Consider the following 18,173-nt stretch of genomic DNA (forward strand, 5'->3'; position numbering starts at 1 on the left):
ACCTGTCACACATATTCTTACGCTGTTGTGTGACAATTTGGACAAAAGTGTGACCAGTACAGTGTTAACAAACTAAATGACCAGTAGAGTGTTAACAACTAAATGTCATTGTCGGATACACATGGTTGATTTACATTTAACATGACATAACTGATAAATGTAAATGCAGGATGCCTCCGTGGCAGAGTGGTTAAGGTCGCTGACTTGAGATCACAGATCCCTCACTGCTGTAGGTTCGATCCTCATTCGGGTCGATATCTTACATGTGAGGAAGCCATCCAGCTGGTTAACGGAAGGTCGGTTGTTCTACCCAGGTGCCCGCTCGCCCGGAGGGGTACCTGGGGTCTTTCTCCACCAATTAAAGCTAGAAAACAATCGACGAAAAAATCTCGGCGGGGCGCTCTAGGATGGCCCGACTTGAGTATACTTGGGCTTTCCGGCGGCGACCTTAAATAAATGCATTAAAAATGTAAATGGTTTCGGCCATGGGTATCGGACGATGCAAAATGTGGACAGACCACAGTTGACATAACATGGATGACCGACATTCAACAATTCTAACAGCTCATCCTGAGCCAACCTATAAGTTCTACCACTGAAATAAATAATAAGATAATAAAAAGGAATACTGCGTAATTATTAAGATGATGTGTAGCTATTGTATCAGCAATAAATTATTGCTTTTCTATATAATGTTCTTTACTCTATTGAAACTACGCAAGTTCATATAGCATGTAAATATAAAACGACTGCTAGATTATTTTTTACTATAAACAAATAAGAAGTAAAAGTTAATTATTTAAACGATTGAAAAGTCTAATTGTATTTGTATTTTTATTCGTTTACCTTTCTTATCGCGCGTCCAATGTGGTTTTCGGCTATCCCATGCTTTTTAACGCTCACTGCTACATAGCCGAAAAACACAAGTTTTTCATACTGTATTTATTACAAAAAAAGAAAAAAAAAATAACTGACATTTTACAAAGGTAATAAAATTTATAGAATAGTTATTCATTTAATTTCATTTAAACGGTTGATAAATGTATTAGAAGCACTTTTTTAAATATATCTATTGTATCGCAAATAAAATGTGTTTGTTTGTTTGTTGTTTTTTTTTGTTGTTTTTTTTGTTGTTGTTCTTTTTTTTTTTTTTTTACCTTTTCTACGTTTTTGACGCTAGGCAGTAACATAGCCGAAACACATTTTCAAACAATGTTTTTTACAAAAAATATTACTGATATTTTACATTGCTAACAAATATAATGTTATAATCATTCATTTAGACGGCTGAAAAATCTATTTAATAGTTCTTATTTTGAATATGTCCATTTTATTTTCCGTAAAATGTGTTTTTTGGCTTTTCAATGTCTTTGACGCTGGACTGTTACGTAGCCCACAAAAAAACTTTTATACTGTATTGATTAAAATAATATCACTGACATTTTCCATTGGTAACAAAAAAAGTAAAAGTTAATCATTTAAAAGGTTGAAAAAAAAAATTAATAGCGGCTCTTGTTTTGACTACGACTATTTTATCGCCCGAAAAAATGTGTTTTTCGGCTTTTCCATGTTTTTGACGCTAGATTTTTACGTTGCCGAAAACATTTTCATATCGCATTAAATACAGAATAGAATCATTCTCTAATTTACAGTGGTTGCAAAAAGAAAGTAAATTTTAATCATTTAAAGGATAGAAAAAAGTATATAAAACTTATTTTGTTGGAATTATACCAATTGTATCGCTGTAAAAGGTGTTTTTCGGCTTATCCATGGTTTTTTAAGCTAACCTGTTGAATTTCCAGAAAGATTTTTATAGTTTGTTCTTTTCGATATAATGCTGACAATTGCTAAATTTATTGATCGGAAGTGTGAAGAACAATTACTCTAGTGATTAAAATGGAAATAAGCATCTTTTATTGCCTGTGGCATAAGTTCATTCGGCTTTTCTATGTGCAACGCAGGCTCAGCGAACGAACACTTGTATCAGCGTATTTTATGATATATTATCGATTTTAAACTGATTTTATCAAACCCATTTCATCAAATAACCATCAAAAATTGTTTATATTGCTGAATTTAATCACAGCCTTAATATGTATTTGAATTTTAAGTGTTTTTCGGTATTTTTTGCTTTTTACGGTTTTTCGGTGTTTTTCGACAATTCCATGCACCCATTTAAATAATTCCTATATTTCTGACCATAAATTTAATGTATTTATTTCTTAATGCTAACACTGATTTACAGTTAGTTTCAAATGATTATTTTTTATCGTCGAATCTGGCCACAGATGCCTATATTTAGCTCCATGCTCTGGCTTAATCCTCAATATCCCAAGTTCGACGAAATGTTATGGGTCGAATGGTCGAGTGGCCGAATCTTTAATTTAAGCCATACTGAATTAGGCAATATACGCTGAATTTCGAAAAATATTTCAAAAGAATAGCTTAGGAAATTTCTATTTTTCGAAGCCAGGATTTTTCTATAAAAAAAACATTCCGGTATACGCAAGTAAATTTTGTTACGGAGCTCCATACTCATTTTGTAAAACATTTTAAGCAAATTTTATTGCATCATTGTAAATCGGGAATTTTATTTGATTAATATCTATCTGAGATGTGTCGTCCCATTTATATAATTCTGACGACTTTACTATATTTACAATGTATTCATTTTCATGCTAGCAAGCGCATGCGTATGTGCGAAGTTTAACGCGTAGGTATATACTACGATTTTATCAATGAACTGTTATTTTTTGTTTTCTTTAAAGGAATATAGAGTCTACTATTTCATGAAAAATGAACGATTTTGAACTTTCAAAGCATTCAAACAACGTTGCAAACAATATTTTAATGATGTGTAATCGGAATGTAACAATACTGCAGAATGAAGAACTAGTTTCTATAGCGGTTTTTATCCGAAAATGGATGTTGTTCGGTAAAGACATAACCTGTATTGATTGCGAAAATATAACTCTGTATACATTGCAAGCCATTTATACAAAAATAATTCACGAAAAGATACAATATTCATTCAAGAACAATACTCAATATGAACATTTGACTGTATATATGACTATGAACCTGTCGAATATGTTTAATCGAAACTTTGCAGATTATTACGTTAAGATAACAAACATTTCATGAAAATGAACGATTTTGAACTTTCAGAGCATTCAAACAACGTTGCAAACAATATTTTAATGATGTGCAATCGGAATTAACAATACTGCAGAATGAAGAACTAGTTTCTATAGCGGTTTTTATTCGAAAGTGGATGTTGTTCGGTAAAGACATAACCTGTATTGCTTGCGAAAATATAACTCTGTATACATTGCAAGCAATTTATACAAAAATACTTCACGAAAAGATATAATATTCATTCAAGGACAATACTCAATATGAACATTTGACCGTATATATGACTATGAACCTGTCGAATATGTTTAATCAAAACTTTGCAGATTATTACGTTAAGCATTATCAAGGTTTAGATGTTCATCCCATAAATTGTTAATAGAAGAAGCAAGATATAGAAATATTGATAGGAATTTACGTATATGTACTAAATGTAACATGAATCAAATAGAAAACGAATATCATTTCTTATTAGTTTGTCCATTCTATAGTGAATTGAGAGGTCAATGTTTTCCTCGGTATTATTGTCATTGGCCAACCATTAATAAATTTATATCAATTATGCAATCTTTGCAAAAGAAAATAATTGTTAATTTAGCTAAGTTTATCTATTGTGCTATGTGTAAGAGAAGCTCAAACAGTTGATTTTATGTATGTAGGTATTTGTTTCCATATTAAAATATTCTTTATTTTCTTCTGTGACCCATACTGACATTTTGATATTTTGTAGTAGTTATGTTAACTGTTTACCATACTTTTCTTATGTTATGTAAATATGTTATAACCGCCACGGTAATTTGGCGATGAACATGTATTTGTTTTTGCCAATAAAATATTTGACTGACTTGACTGACTGTTAAGATAACAGACATTTTATTAATAAGCGAATTAAGTATTTTTCATAATAAAAGTCATTTAATGAGGGACAGTATTGGATTATCTTCCCTTGATCAAAACCGAGGTTAACCAAAATGTAAGTAGGTCCAAATATTTGGAATCCTTTGCTTTTATCGTTGAGTTTTATGTAAGACAGGTCGATATGTCTTAATCAATTATTTCCACATGCATCAACAAATATGTAAACCTTAAGAAAAAAATGTTTCATTTATGTCAACAGATTCTTCATCTTATCGCAATATTTAATCTGAATATTACAAATGATCCTAATTAGCCCTAATTAATTTAGTTTGCTACAAAGAAATAGGCGATAAAGTCCGAGTAATCCAATAGCTTAGGACCTATCTATTTATAGGGAGTACTCAGGGAAGGTTATTCACTAATGTCCCTCATTCTAATGAGCAAGTTACTCTTACCAAAAATGAAATGCATTTTCTAATTTTGATTAGTTGTTTAAGAGACATGGTAAAATTGCAAACACACTGTTCAATGTCTCTTTTAAGAATGGAATTGTTCTTTCATGTTTTGGCAAATGCAATCTCATTGAAATGAGATCATCGTTTTTGCCTCCGTTACTCTTCGCCTACCTAGAGAAGGGTAGTGGAGCGACAGTAAGGATATGATTTTAGCGATATAGGAGCTAAAGTGTTATCTATTATATCATTCCGAAGAATTCCTATATAGATCCCCGAGACCCTCTTTCTTATTGAGGTATATCTTTAGTATCAACTGTTTATAAAATATATACGTGTTATAATATGTTTCAAACTTTCAAGAATGGGTTTATCATAAATATAAGTTAGCGGACAAGCAAAGTAGGTTTCAGGAAAATAAAACAAAGTACATAAGATCAAATGTGCTCATTTGATAATTTAATAGACACTACAAGTATTCCCATAGAAAAAGAAACATATTTTCTTGTTTGTATTCCGATGATATTGTAATTTTACCCGACATTTATGAAGATTTACAAACTCTCTTCTCTGGTTTGTCAGACTGGTGTAATAGACATTTTGAATGCTACGAGATTTCCATAGTAACGGAAGTGGCATTTCGCGCATGCGCATTCTGCGAAGGACAAAAACAATAACGAAAATATAGTATTTATCAGTATTATGGGCATTTTACTGTCTTAGCAGTAATCAACAACATCATAAACGTCTTGATGTAACCAAACAGATTAACCATTAGTTTAAGAGGGTTTATTTTGACAAATAACCGTAAAAGGTGAAGATTTGCCAGTGGCAGTTTTAAAGCAATGAACTCAAGCGATCTTAAGTTATGTCACCTGGAAACCAGTAATTATTGGATGACTTAATTAAGTTATTCAAAAAGCGCATGCATACTTTCTGATAAAAAGGTGATATAATACATTAGATTTTCGATTTCACAATCAATGGACTGGACCAAAACAAAGCAAAATCTCTTCATATTAACAATAAAGCATTTAGCAACAGTCTGGATCAATACATACTAACTAGAAGTAAAGAACTTGACCACAAAACATTTCTTTCATCTCTTTTTAATGACTTTTTCCACCAAAAAATCACATCATAAGATAGACTAAGCCTTTCCTAAAATTCCTTAGAATAATATTGACCATTCAATTGAAGTAAACATGAGATAAAATCAGTAAAAAACCAAAAGAGTAATCTCTCTTTGACCAGAACGGCGGTTTTTTCTTACTGTGGAAAATTTTGAAATTAAAGAGAAATACTAGTTGTGTCCCTTCCACCAAATCGTAAATAAAAGATGTATCGAAAAGTAAGCATTGACAGTGGAGATCGAAATTAAATTTATAACGAATTTCGAGCTAGCTTTGAACTTCGAAGTTCAATTAAACCAAAGCTGGATTTCGAGCCAGGATTTGTTTCTAGCTAGCTCGTAGATCAAAATTCAAAGATATGTTAAGTCTAATTTTTAGCTTGGCATGAATTCGGGAGGGCTCGAAGATCGAAGATTAAATTTACAAAAGCTGAACATTGAGCTTGAGTTCAATTTCGAGATAGCTCGCAAATCAGATTCAAAGTAAGCTTTACCTGAAAATCGAGCTGGAGATGAATTTCAAGGTTGGTCGAGGATCTAAATTCAAAACAAGCATTTCAGGCTGAATTTTGAGTTTGAATAAAATTTCGAGCTAGCTTAAAGATCAAAATTGAAAATTGCAAATGCTGAATTTCGAACCGGAGTTAAATTTTGACATGATAGCTGGATGATCAGAATTCAAAATTTACAACAGCCGAATTTCGAGCTGGAGTTGAATTGGACGTAGTTCGAAGATCGAAATACAAACTTGGCTTAAGCCGAAAATCGAACTGGAGTAAAATTTTGATCTAGCTCGAAGATTGGAACTAAAATATTTTTAAAATGTTGAATTTCAAACTATATTTGAATTTCGAGGTAGTTCGAAGATCAAAAATTCAAAATTTGCAAAAGCCAAACGTCAAGCTAGAGTTGCTGCTGGCTCGTAGATCGAAACTCAAAATAAGCATAGAGCGTCTAAATTTCGAGCAACAATCTTCGAGCTAGATCTCAAAATTCAACTCCAGTTCGAAAAGTGGCCTTTGCATTTTTTAATTTTGATTTTCGAGACAGCTCGAAATTCAACTGCAACTCGAAATTATGCGTTGGTGTTCTAAGAATTTCTATCTTCTTGCTGTCTCAAACTAGAAAATCGACTTTAGAATATTTTGAATTTGGATCTTCGAGCTAGCTCGAAATTAAACTTCAGCTTATTATTCGATCTAAGCTAATTTAAAATATTTCGATCTTCAACCTGGCTCGAAATTTAACTCCAGGTCGAAATTCAGTTTGGTTTTGATTTCGATCTTCGAGCTAGCTCCTGTTGCATGTAAATTAGTTTTATACATAAGAATCTTTGTTGATACTAACTGTTTTAAATGTGTCAGATTATGAAAAAAAAAATTATGCTCCCCGAAAAATTTCGGGGGAGCATATAGTCGCCGCCTTGTCTGTCCGTCCGTCCGTCCTTCCGTCCGTCCGTCCCCTTTTCTTGTCCAGGACATAACTTTGAAACAACAAAAGGTATCAACATGAAACTTTGTAGGTAGATAGATCTCATTGAGTAGGTGTGCAGTGCACAAGAACCGTAACTCTGCCTTGCCTAATTTTTGAATTATTCCCCTTTGTTTATTTTTACACTTTGAAGTTTGTCCGGGACATATCTCTAAAAGTATAAGAGGTATGTATCAACATGAAACTTTGTAGGTAGATAGATCTTATTGAGTAGGTGTGCAGTGCACAAGAACCGTAATTCTGCCTTGCCTAATTTTTGAATTATCTCCCTTTGTTTATTTTACACTTTGAACTTTGTCCGGGTCATAACTCTTAAACTATGATAGGTATCAACATGAAACTTTGTAGGTAGATAGATCTCATTGAGTAAGTTTGCAGTGCACAAGAACTGTAACACTCTCTTGCCTACTTTTGGAGCTATTGTCCTTTGTTCATTTTGACACTTTGAACTTTGTCCGGGACATTTCTCTAAAATTATAAGAGATATCAACATGGAACTTTGTAGATAGATAGGTCTCATTGGGTGGAAGTGCAGTGCTTATGAATCATTACTCTGACTTGCCTTATTTTGAAGTAATTGCCCTTTGTTTATTTTTACTTTTTGACTTTGGCCGTGACATAACTTTAAAACTATTAGAGATATCAACATGAAACTTTGTAGTTAGCTAGATATAATTGGATGGAACTGCAATGCTTAAAGAACCTAAACAAAGCCTGGTCTAATTTTGGAGTTATTGCCCTTTGTTCATTTTACACTTTGAATTTTTACCCGGGACATAACTCTGATATCATCAGAAAACTTTATAGATAGATAGATCTCATTGAATAGAAGTGCAGTGCAAAAAAACATAACTCCACTTTGCCTAATTTTGGAGTTTTTTGCCCTTTGTTCATTTTTTTGTACTTTCCTGTGTCCAGAACCTTCTCAGGGAGCATCAACCGGTTCAACCGGTTCTTGTTTTATTTACAGATAATTCTGTACTAATCTTATGATATGAACTTGCGCCAAAACACGAAATAATATCGTTAAAAGACAAATGTTTTATTAATGTAAATAATGAAATTATATCATCTTATGCTCATTTTGAATCTATCAATACTATATTGATGTGTCATACGAGGGTCGTTCAAACAGCAATTTCACTGTTACTCTACAAATCACGTCTTAAAACATCCAAGTAAAAGAATATATGATAAACAAATATTGAAACATGTTTTCTAAATACAGTAAAAATATCAACTCAATATGTTTACAATTAAGAATTCAGTGAAATGAAAAACAGAACAAGGAGTAAGCAACAATGCATCGAATGACGTCCATGAAATAAAGAGAAAGAAATAAAGAATTCCTAAAGAAAGTCCAACAAGACAAAATTGAAATGTTGCAGGCTTGGTTTGGTTGAGCATGTTCATGGAAGTTAATGGAAGGTGCAAGTTACCGTCCACGCCCCTAGCACCGGCGTAAGCAGAATTCAACATTTATTCATGGTAATGGTGAAATTTTGAATTAAGAAAAACCCGCAAATGTGTTCATGAAGCGTGAAACCAAAATGTTTTCAGTGTCATAGTTTTTACTATACACATATAGTTAAAAACAATGACACCCCTGGGACAGGGCCAGTTTTGACCCCAGGGCTTTTATTTGAACAAACTTTGTATACACTTACTAGAAGATGTTTCATGCTTTATATCTAAACTCTAGCTATTTGGGTTTTTTCAAAGAAGATTTTAAGATTTTGCTATAGACATATTAGGAAAATCAATGACCCCCGGGGCGGGGCCAATTTTGACCCCAGGGCTTTATTTGAACAAACTTTGTAGACACTCACTAGAAGATGTTTCATGCTTAATATCTTAACTCTAGCTATTTGGGTTTTCTCAAAGAAGATTTTAAGTTTTTGCTATATACATATAAGGAAAATCAATGACCCCCGGGGTGGGGCCAATTTTGACCCCAGGGCTTTTATTTGAACAAACTTGGTAGACACCTATTAGAACATATTTGATGCTAAATATCTTAGCTCTAGCTCTTTGAGTTCTTTAAAAGAAGATTTTTTAAAATTTTACGATATGCATATAGGGAAAATCAATGACCCCCTGGGGCGGGGCCAATTTTGACCCCAGGGCTTTTATTCAAACAAACTTGGTAGACACCCATAAGAAGATGTTTCATGCTAAACATCTAAGCTCTAGCTCATTGGGCTTTTTAAAAGAAGATTTTTTAATTTTTTACTAAACACATATAGTTAAAAACAATGACACCCCTGGGGCGGGGCCAGTTTTGACCCCAGGGCTTTTATTTGAACAAACTTTGTAGACACTTACTAGAAGATATTTCATGCTTAATATCTCAACTCTAGCTATTTGGGTTTTTTTCAAAGAAGATTTTTTAACTTTTTGCTATACACATATAAGGAAAATCAATGACCCCCGGGGCGGGGCAAGTTTTGACCCCAGGGCTTTTATTTGAACAAACTTTGTAGACAATCACTAAAAGATGTTTCATGCTTAATATCTAAACTCTAGCTATTTGGGTTTTTTTCAAAGAAGATTTTTTTACTTTTTGCTATAGACATAGAAGGAAAATCAATGACCCCCGGAGCGGGGCCAATTTTGACCCCAGGGCTTTTATTTGAACAAACTTGGTAGACACCTATTAGAACATGTTTGGTGCTAAATATTTTAGCTCTAGCTCTTTGAGTTCTTTAAAAGAAGATTTTTTAAAGTTTTTACTATATGCATATAGGGAAAACCAATGACCCCCTGTGGCGGGGCCAATTTTGACCCCAGGGCTTTTATTTGAACAAACTTGGTAGACACTCATTAGAACATGTTTCATGCTAAATATCTTAGATCTATCTCTTTGGGTTCTTTAAAAGAATATTTTTTTAAAGTTTTACTATATATATATAGGAAAAATCAATGACCCCTGGGGCGGAGCCAATTTTGACCCCAGTGCTTTCATTTGAACAAACTTGGTAGACACTCACTAGAAGATGTTTCATGCCAAATTTCTAAGCTCTAGCTCTTAGGGTTTTTTGAAAGAAGATATTTAAAGTTTTTTCTTTCGGTTGCCATGGCAACCAGAGTTGTGCATGGAATAAAATTCTTTTAACAATTTTTAAAGGTGACCACCAAAGGAACATTCCTGTGAAGTTTGGATGAAATTGGCCAAGTAGTTTATGAGGAGATGTCATTTAAAGTAAAAGTTTACGGACGACGGACGGACGGACGACGGACGGACGCCGAACGAAAAGCGATCACAAAATCACACCCTGTCACTTTGTGACAGGTGAGCTAAAATTATGCAAACATCAAGCGACCAGCGTACCCCATTCCGCGCAGAAAGGCCATAGTTGGCCCCATCCGCTCTAACTGGTGGTTTTAAAGTACTCCCTTCACTTGACGGGCTAACAAAATGATCTTAATTAGTGATTAATATGATTAACGTAAACGTGATAGACCGATCTAAACATAATATGATTTGTGTAAAGTTACAAAGAAATATTTAATAATTGAATAGTAATATGTTTTTATATACCCAGAACCAAAATCGTTTAGGGTGGGGAATAACACCAGCAATTAATATTCAATGTATTGGAAAACACTTTAATAACCATACAAAAATAAAATAAGTTTAAAATACCTATCTTATATAATAGAATTGAATGTTTACATATAAATATGCCGGACAGCTTGCAAAATATCTATACCGTGTAATTCATTCTTTTCCGATTTGCAAATGATGTCACGAATTTCCAGTTACTTTCCCGCGTTCTCCGGCTTCCGCATCTTGATTTCGCTTACTTGCTTGCTCAAGCGGAAAACAAGTGACCTGCTGGCTTATTCATTGCTTTTTGTTAAGTCCATCTTCTCATATGCAGATAAAGGAGTATCGCTAACCTGTTGAAAACACTTCGTGCGTTTTTTCTAGATTTGCAACAGATGTCATTTTCCTTCATATAATGCTATCTCTACTTCTGTTCAGAAGAATTTCAAACAATTTATATTAATATTTAAACATATCATTTTATGTTATGAAACAAGTAGAAAAAAACAGACTTTAAATTATGAATGAAAAATAAATAAAACTTCACAAAAATAAATAATAAATAAAAAAGTGAGTTGATGCGCTGCGATGGGCGCATGTTACCAAGTTTATTCTAAATCACAGGTAAAGCGCGTTTAGTGAAATTATATGATAAATTTATGCTTATATTGTAGAAAACATTAAAAATTGGTTCACATATGAAACAAATTTAGATATAACGGAATATGAAGATTCCAGTATCTTATCTATATTTCCTTTTATATAGTTCTTGTAAACAAAGTATTTATAATGAACTCTTTTCATGGAATGGCACTACTGTGTCACATTGAAGGTTCCATGATAATCGCCGTATGAACACATCTGCGGATATTTCTAAATTCCAAATTTTACCATTTCATGTTTAAATGTTGAATTCTGCTTTAGCCGGTGCAAGCGGGCGTGGACGGTAGCATTGAATGTTTATGTAGATTTCCTAATAAAGTTTTAAAGAGTTGAGTTCAACAAAAACTATGTGTAGCTAAAGGATCAGGGAGCCAGTGTATTTGGTCACGTGACATTTGTAAACGTCACCACTGCAAATTGTCGCGCACATGACATTAAATTTTGCTACAGTAACTATGGAAAGTTATGTAACACTTGAATCGGCAATTACTAGTTCTTGCTTATTTGAATTATATTTATATTATTGATGACAAAAAATGAACGTTTCGCCAATTCACCTTAATCCTGTATCCCATAATCAGTTGCGGTGAGAGGACTTCAAGTTTACGCCAGGTCGAAAGACGAGAACAAAACATATTTTGACAAAGCAAATTCTGCTTAAGCCGGTGCAAGGGGGCGTAGACGGTAACTTGCACTTTCCAGTACCGTCCATGAACAGGCTCAATCAAACCGAGCCTGCAACATTTTCAATTTTGCCGTGTTGGGCTTTCTTTATGGATTCTGTATTTTTCTATTTTATGATCACATCCGTGTTATTTGTGCCGTGTGGCGGCTGTAAAAAGTCGCCCCGTACATTTAATCAATGATGTTATATTTTCGGCCCTTGAAGATCGTTCAGCACGACATTATTGTTGTGCTTGCGTTTTTTTTTTAGTTTCAACTTTTCGGTATTTTCTAGTTGGATGGTTCCAATATTCCTACTTGAATAATGTTGAATCACCCATAGGATATGTTGCCTGCTTTTTAAATTTGTCTTTTGACGTCTTATCTGTGATACGCAGGCTTCATAACCTCTGATCCCTTTTCAAAATTCCATTTTATTTAGTTCCGCCCATTGTTTTCTCGTTTAGGGCACACGTATTTTTTTAATTGGGGACCATATGCCGCTTTTCATGGAATGGCACTACTGTGTCACATTGAAGGTTCCATGATAACCGCCGTATGAACACATCTTCGGATGTTTCTAAATTCAAAATTTACTATTTCATGTTTAAATGTTGAATTCTGCTTAAGCCGGTGCTAGGGGGCGTGGACGGTAACTTGCACTTTTCAGTACCGTCCATGAACAGGCTCAGTCAAACCGAGCCTGCAACATTTTCAATTTTGCCGTGTTGGGCTTTCGTTAGGGATTCTGTATTTTTCTATTTTATCGATAAAGAGGGTGACAGGTATTAAGATAAAGAATTTATTAACAATGTTTATCATAAATATTTATTTCGAACAGAAATGCCGGTGAAGATGATTTAATAGCGAGATAACTTCGATTCTTGTATTTCATACTAGCGGATGTGGGAAAACTGTAGTTATATGCGAGATAACACTCAGGCACAATAACCTTGTTTAATCGTGTTGATATATATTTTTCGATTGGTAAAATATGAAAAACAAGATCAACAAGGAAAGGCGGCGTTCAATGAACGCAACCCCCATATGACCCAGCAACAAGAACCAATGGCAAGGAGCCCAGGCGGACCCCAAACATAAACTATGGTAAAACTATTTACTATTAATAAAATGAATGAAAATAGGACTACCACTACAGGTGATTCATATTCCAAAAAATATGATAAAAAATATCAACAAGGAAAGGCGGCGTTTAATAAATGCAACCCGCCACCTTAACTATTTGAACTTGACCTATATTTTATGATATTTCATCTGTGTTCCAATAATAATTACAATAAATTTCCTTGCGAAAAGAATTTAATCATACATTATTTTGGTAAAATAAAAGGGAGATGACTAGGTAAAAACAAAATTATTCTATTGGAATCATTCTATCTAAGGCCTAGGAACTTCCAACTTTGTATGGTGAAAACTTACGACGATAATCCCTTACGATTTTGGGTCAATGAGTCAAAGATCAAGATCCACATCGACTTTGTAGGTATAAACGGTTTCCGATCAATAACTTGACAACGCATAGGCAGTTTGCCCTCAAACTTCGTAGGTGCATTGGACGTGGCAAGTAAATGACCCATATTTGTTTTGGGGTCCAATATCAAGGTCAAATTGACCTTATAGTTAAAAATGATTTACCGATCATTAACTTGACAAAGCATTAGTTATTGGCAATCAAACTGCATAGTTGCATTGGGCCTTTCGGTAGATGACCCTCTTGATTTTAGGGTCAAGGGGTCAAAGTTCAAGTTCACATTGACCTTGTAGGTAAAAAAGGTTTCTGATCAATTACTTGACAACCCATGATCTGTTGGCCCTCAAACTTCGTAGGTACATTGGTCTTGGCAAGTTGATGATTTTCTATTGATTTTGGGTCACGGGAACAAAGGACAAGGTAATATTGAATATGTAGGTGAACGGTTTCCGATCAAAAACTTATCTCATGAGCCAAGCCATTGGCCCTCAATTGCATAGGTGCATTGGTCTTGGTAAGTACATGACCACTATTGATTTTGGGTTCAAGGGATGAAAGGTCAAGGTGATAATTGAACTTGTAGGTAAAAACGGTTTCCGAACAATAACTTGACAACACATTGGCCCTTGGCCATCAAACTGCTTAGGTGCATTGTCCTTGACCAATAAGTGACCCTTATTGAGTTTGGGATCAAGGGGTCAAGGGTCACATTGATCTTGTAGGTAAAAACGGTTTTTGATCAATTACTAAACAACAGATGGGCAGTTAGTCTTCAAACTTCTTAGGAGCATTGGTCTTTGTCAGTAAATGATCCCTCTTGATTTTTGGGTCAGGGTATCAAAGTTTAAAATTGTTTATGTATTTTATTGTCGGCAAATTTATTTTCCACATTAATTCTTATATGACACAATTTCTCTAAAGAAAATAAAATTTAACCTTTAGAGAAAACCAAAGGCCGCTTAAACATAATGTATGTATGTTTCAAGGTAAAATATCAATTAGAATGTGCATTTCCTATTTAAAGTAAATGATGTAAGGCCTTTAGTAAAATAATAAAAAGGTAAAAGAACATTTTGTTCAGGTTCGTCAAAAATGCCATAATATTGTGAAAGAATTTTAAATCACCTTATAAGTTTCTGTGTTCTCAAACAAATTTGGCACCTCCTCAATTGCCTATTTTCATGTCGGTAGCGGTTATGAGACACTAACATTTAGCAAACCGAGTATCCGCAAGTAAAGTGACAAATATTCACAGGCATAATTACAAAGTATCACAAGCAAAATGAAGAGTGTTTTTCAGGCAAGATCTATTTTCCTAAGAGCAAGATGCAGAGTTTTACAAGGAATAAGTTGAAATTTTCCAGGCATTATTTAAAAATCAAACTTTAGTCAAACTAAGATTGATGTAGCACAATTAAAACTAAAACATAATCAATTTATGAATGAATCAAGCACACGCACCATATTATGTTACTATGTGAAATGTTCATTTGACAAAGTAAAAGGGATGTTAGTAGATACGGGTAATCCTGTGTCAGCGGTGTCATATCACTGACTACCTTTATTTTTTACTGTTAACTGAAGCATACAAATTAATTCTAAACTATTCTCAGTCGGTGATTCTTTGCCTTCAGCAAATGATACTTAGTTGCGAAGAAAGGGAAAGCATACAGAACAGTTCGATTTTGAGCATATTCCTTAAGTTTACATGTTTTTGTGGCTGACATAGAAGAATCAATAGGGATGTATCGTATATAAATGCGAATGGCACTTCGTTAGTTTGAATAGACATAAATGTACAAATTGAGTGAAGACAAAACATTATAAGGTCAAATTACATAGATATAGTGTACGTTGATCTAGAATACAGGTTTCGTAGTCTGTAGTTATCCATGCTAGGTCTGAAATGTTTGTACCAACCCATATTAATGTTAACACTTCACATAGACTTAATATTTCATTGATAAAGCCGCGTTTATATTGCTCATTCTTTAGTACATGTAGATAGTAGATACAAGTGTTCAGCATTGGGCTTTATCAATTATGAATGTATTATCAACACTTTCTTTTTAAATTTAAGATGAACTTCATTGTCAGCAAATTATTCCCGACCACTGAGATTTTTGATAGTTCACTGTAAGACGATTACAACAAAGCAACTGTCTGAGATGACGTTAATATTAGTGTTGATTTACAACTGTCTCGTAGCTTCTCTAGATTGTTCCGGCACAATATCGCTAACAGCCGTATCATTTCTTCTACTCTCTTTCCAATCAAGTATCCGATAGCGTTTCTTCCGTTCGAAAAATTTGCACTGCAAACATAATATTGTAAATGCTAAGATATTGTAAATGCATATACACTTATAAATGAAATATTGAGAAGTATTGATGAAATAAAATGGGTATTTTCATTTTTTTTTCGTATTTTCACAGTAAAAAATTATTTTTCACTGCAGTGAAACATAGTTTTTGTATTTCATTGATGTCTTGCCTGACTACTTTCTTCTTAATTCCGTCAATACACAAAAAAGTTTTGGGGATTTCTTTCAAATTGTTATGTCAAAAAGCGAAAAAGGTATATAAAAAACAGAAAATTCAAGTTTTTTTTATAATAAATGCAGGATTTATTTTCATCGAGTGGTATGAAAATAAATATTTCATGAGTGGCGGTATACCATACCACAAGATATTCTCTAATTATTTACTATTGTTGTCTATTTTATTGCAGTGTTATTATCTAACTGCAGAAAAAAAGCGATAACGTATATCTAGAGATAGATATAAATGAAATTATTATGAATTTGTATCATTCTGTTGAAAAAGTGTCAGAGTTAAATCGTATACATATACATGCACAGTGCGGTAACTGGAGTGCAGGTATCAGTTACCCGCACTCCAGATAATGCCAGTTGATTGGTTCATTTTTGCTGGGGTTTACATATTGTGACGGCAGAGAAAGAGAAAGGGGCAGGAATGTCATATTCAAATGCTCGTTCATTGGTTCATTTTTTTCTGGGGTTTCGTATTTTGACAACAGGGAACGTACTGTCATGTTTGACTATGATACAAAAGAGAAAGAACACCAAAACACTCGGCAATCTGATTTATACTCGGGGGCTACGCCCCCTCGTACAAATCAGATAGCCTCGTGTTTCGGTGCTCTTTCTATTACATATAAAATGTAAGAAATACCTTGTATTGAATTGTAATCAATATTTAATTAAGAAATAATATAGTTTTATTACCGACAGCAATAAATTAGAAACTCACTTTCCACAGTATTATGATCAGTAAAGTCAATAGGACTAAACCTCCGGCTGCACTTAAAATGATTATCCACATATTTACCTTCCCTGGTGCAGAACCATGTTTAAGAAAAAATGTAGCCCATTTCTGAAAAAAAGGAAAAAAATATAAATTTTGAAGAAAACACCGCAAACAAACAACTTTATGTGCTATACATTTAATCCACAGTGAATATGCACATTTATTTATAAGGAAAAAAATATGATAGAAACACTGAACACATTTAACAGGTTTTAAAATGCGTTGCTAAACCCAGACTCCTGAAGCAAAAGTGAGAATAAAGTAAATTTACTAGGTATGATACAACCTGTCTTAAAATTAAATTTAGATTTGAAATGAGAAATGTGCATAGTGGATTTTTGCTGTACATTTGCAATCAATGAAAAGATAGGACACATACTATTTGAAAAGCGGACTATTACAACAATTATCATTTAGCTTGAAAATACATCTTAAGAATATCTTACCCGAGCAAATACTGGTTCAGACCATGCAACAGATTTCATCCCGTACCAAATATTAGGGTCACTGACATTGGCAAAAGTGGTAAATCTTACACCGTATCCGTTCTGCGAATAAGATAAAAAAATAACCCGATAAACACAATTCATAATTATATTAGTTCAAAAGGAAATTCAAGGGAATCTTTTTCTATCCCTGTAAAACATTAAGCCATTTCTTTTTTTTTGTACATGTAGAAATATAAACTTTAGAATCAGAGAATTTGTTATCGTCAGATTTAGTTAAGTCTCTATGTTTTGGTATTAAGATCTGATCATGTTTTTGCATACTTAGTTGGGTTCTTCGAAGTCAACTTAACGAAGTCGAAACCTTCATGATTGGTGTGGATACCGAACCCGGTGGGGACTACGACTTTGGTTTTTTTGTCAAGAAGATATACTAGCTTTAGGAAAGTTGGTTGTTTTACACAGATGTACCAGAGTAATGCAATAAAAAACACCCAGTAAATTTGGAATCTCGCCATATTATTTTTACAGTGTATGATTGATTTACAGACCTCTAAAGAGACGTTCAACCACAACGTTAATACGTAAATTTACTATATATATCACTGATTTAAAATAATGAAAATTCAATATTAAAGTAAAAGTAAAACCTTCTCTTTGGCCAATTCCTTTTTCGAATAAACTTATCTACTGTGAACTCAAAATTCTTGTTGGTATTGCCTCCATATCGGTCAGTCTACACTCCGATTACAATACAGCCAAAAGTTGACATTCTTGACAGCTCTAAACCGAGAATTAAATGCCTTAGTTTTATTTACGCAAGTCCCGGGTTTACATTTTAAACAATATATTAAAATGTAAATCAATACGGCTGAACCGTAACAATTTTCTTTCCAATGCGTCATGCAATGAGTAATTACCTTCGAAAATGAAGCGTTTTAATTAAATAAATACTTGTAATT

The 18,173-nt window shown here is 33.5% G+C and overlaps 1 protein-coding gene across 1 annotated transcript; it reads right to left on the minus strand.

Moving 5' to 3' along the window:
• Positions 1–13,335: 13,335 nt before the first annotated feature.
• Positions 13,336–17,878, minus strand: LOC132727691 (integrin alpha-3-like). Its single transcript, XM_060713256.1, has 4 exons — positions 17,862–17,878; positions 17,212–17,313; positions 16,709–16,831; positions 13,336–15,750 (listed from the first exon to the last, which is right to left on the minus strand). The coding sequence occupies exons 2-4, from the start codon at positions 17,248–17,250 to the stop codon at positions 15,628–15,630; spliced, it is 285 nt and encodes a 94-aa protein (XP_060569239.1). The 5' UTR covers positions 17,251–17,313; positions 17,862–17,878; the 3' UTR covers positions 13,336–15,627.
• Between the last annotated feature and the right edge of the window lie 295 nt (positions 17,879–18,173).

This window comes from Ruditapes philippinarum, unplaced genomic scaffold (assembly GCF_026571515.1).
Source record: "Ruditapes philippinarum isolate M1 unplaced genomic scaffold, ASM2657151v2 ctg4800_1_1_1_1, whole genome shotgun sequence".
Lineage (NCBI taxonomy): Eukaryota > Metazoa > Mollusca > Bivalvia > Venerida > Veneridae > Ruditapes > Ruditapes philippinarum.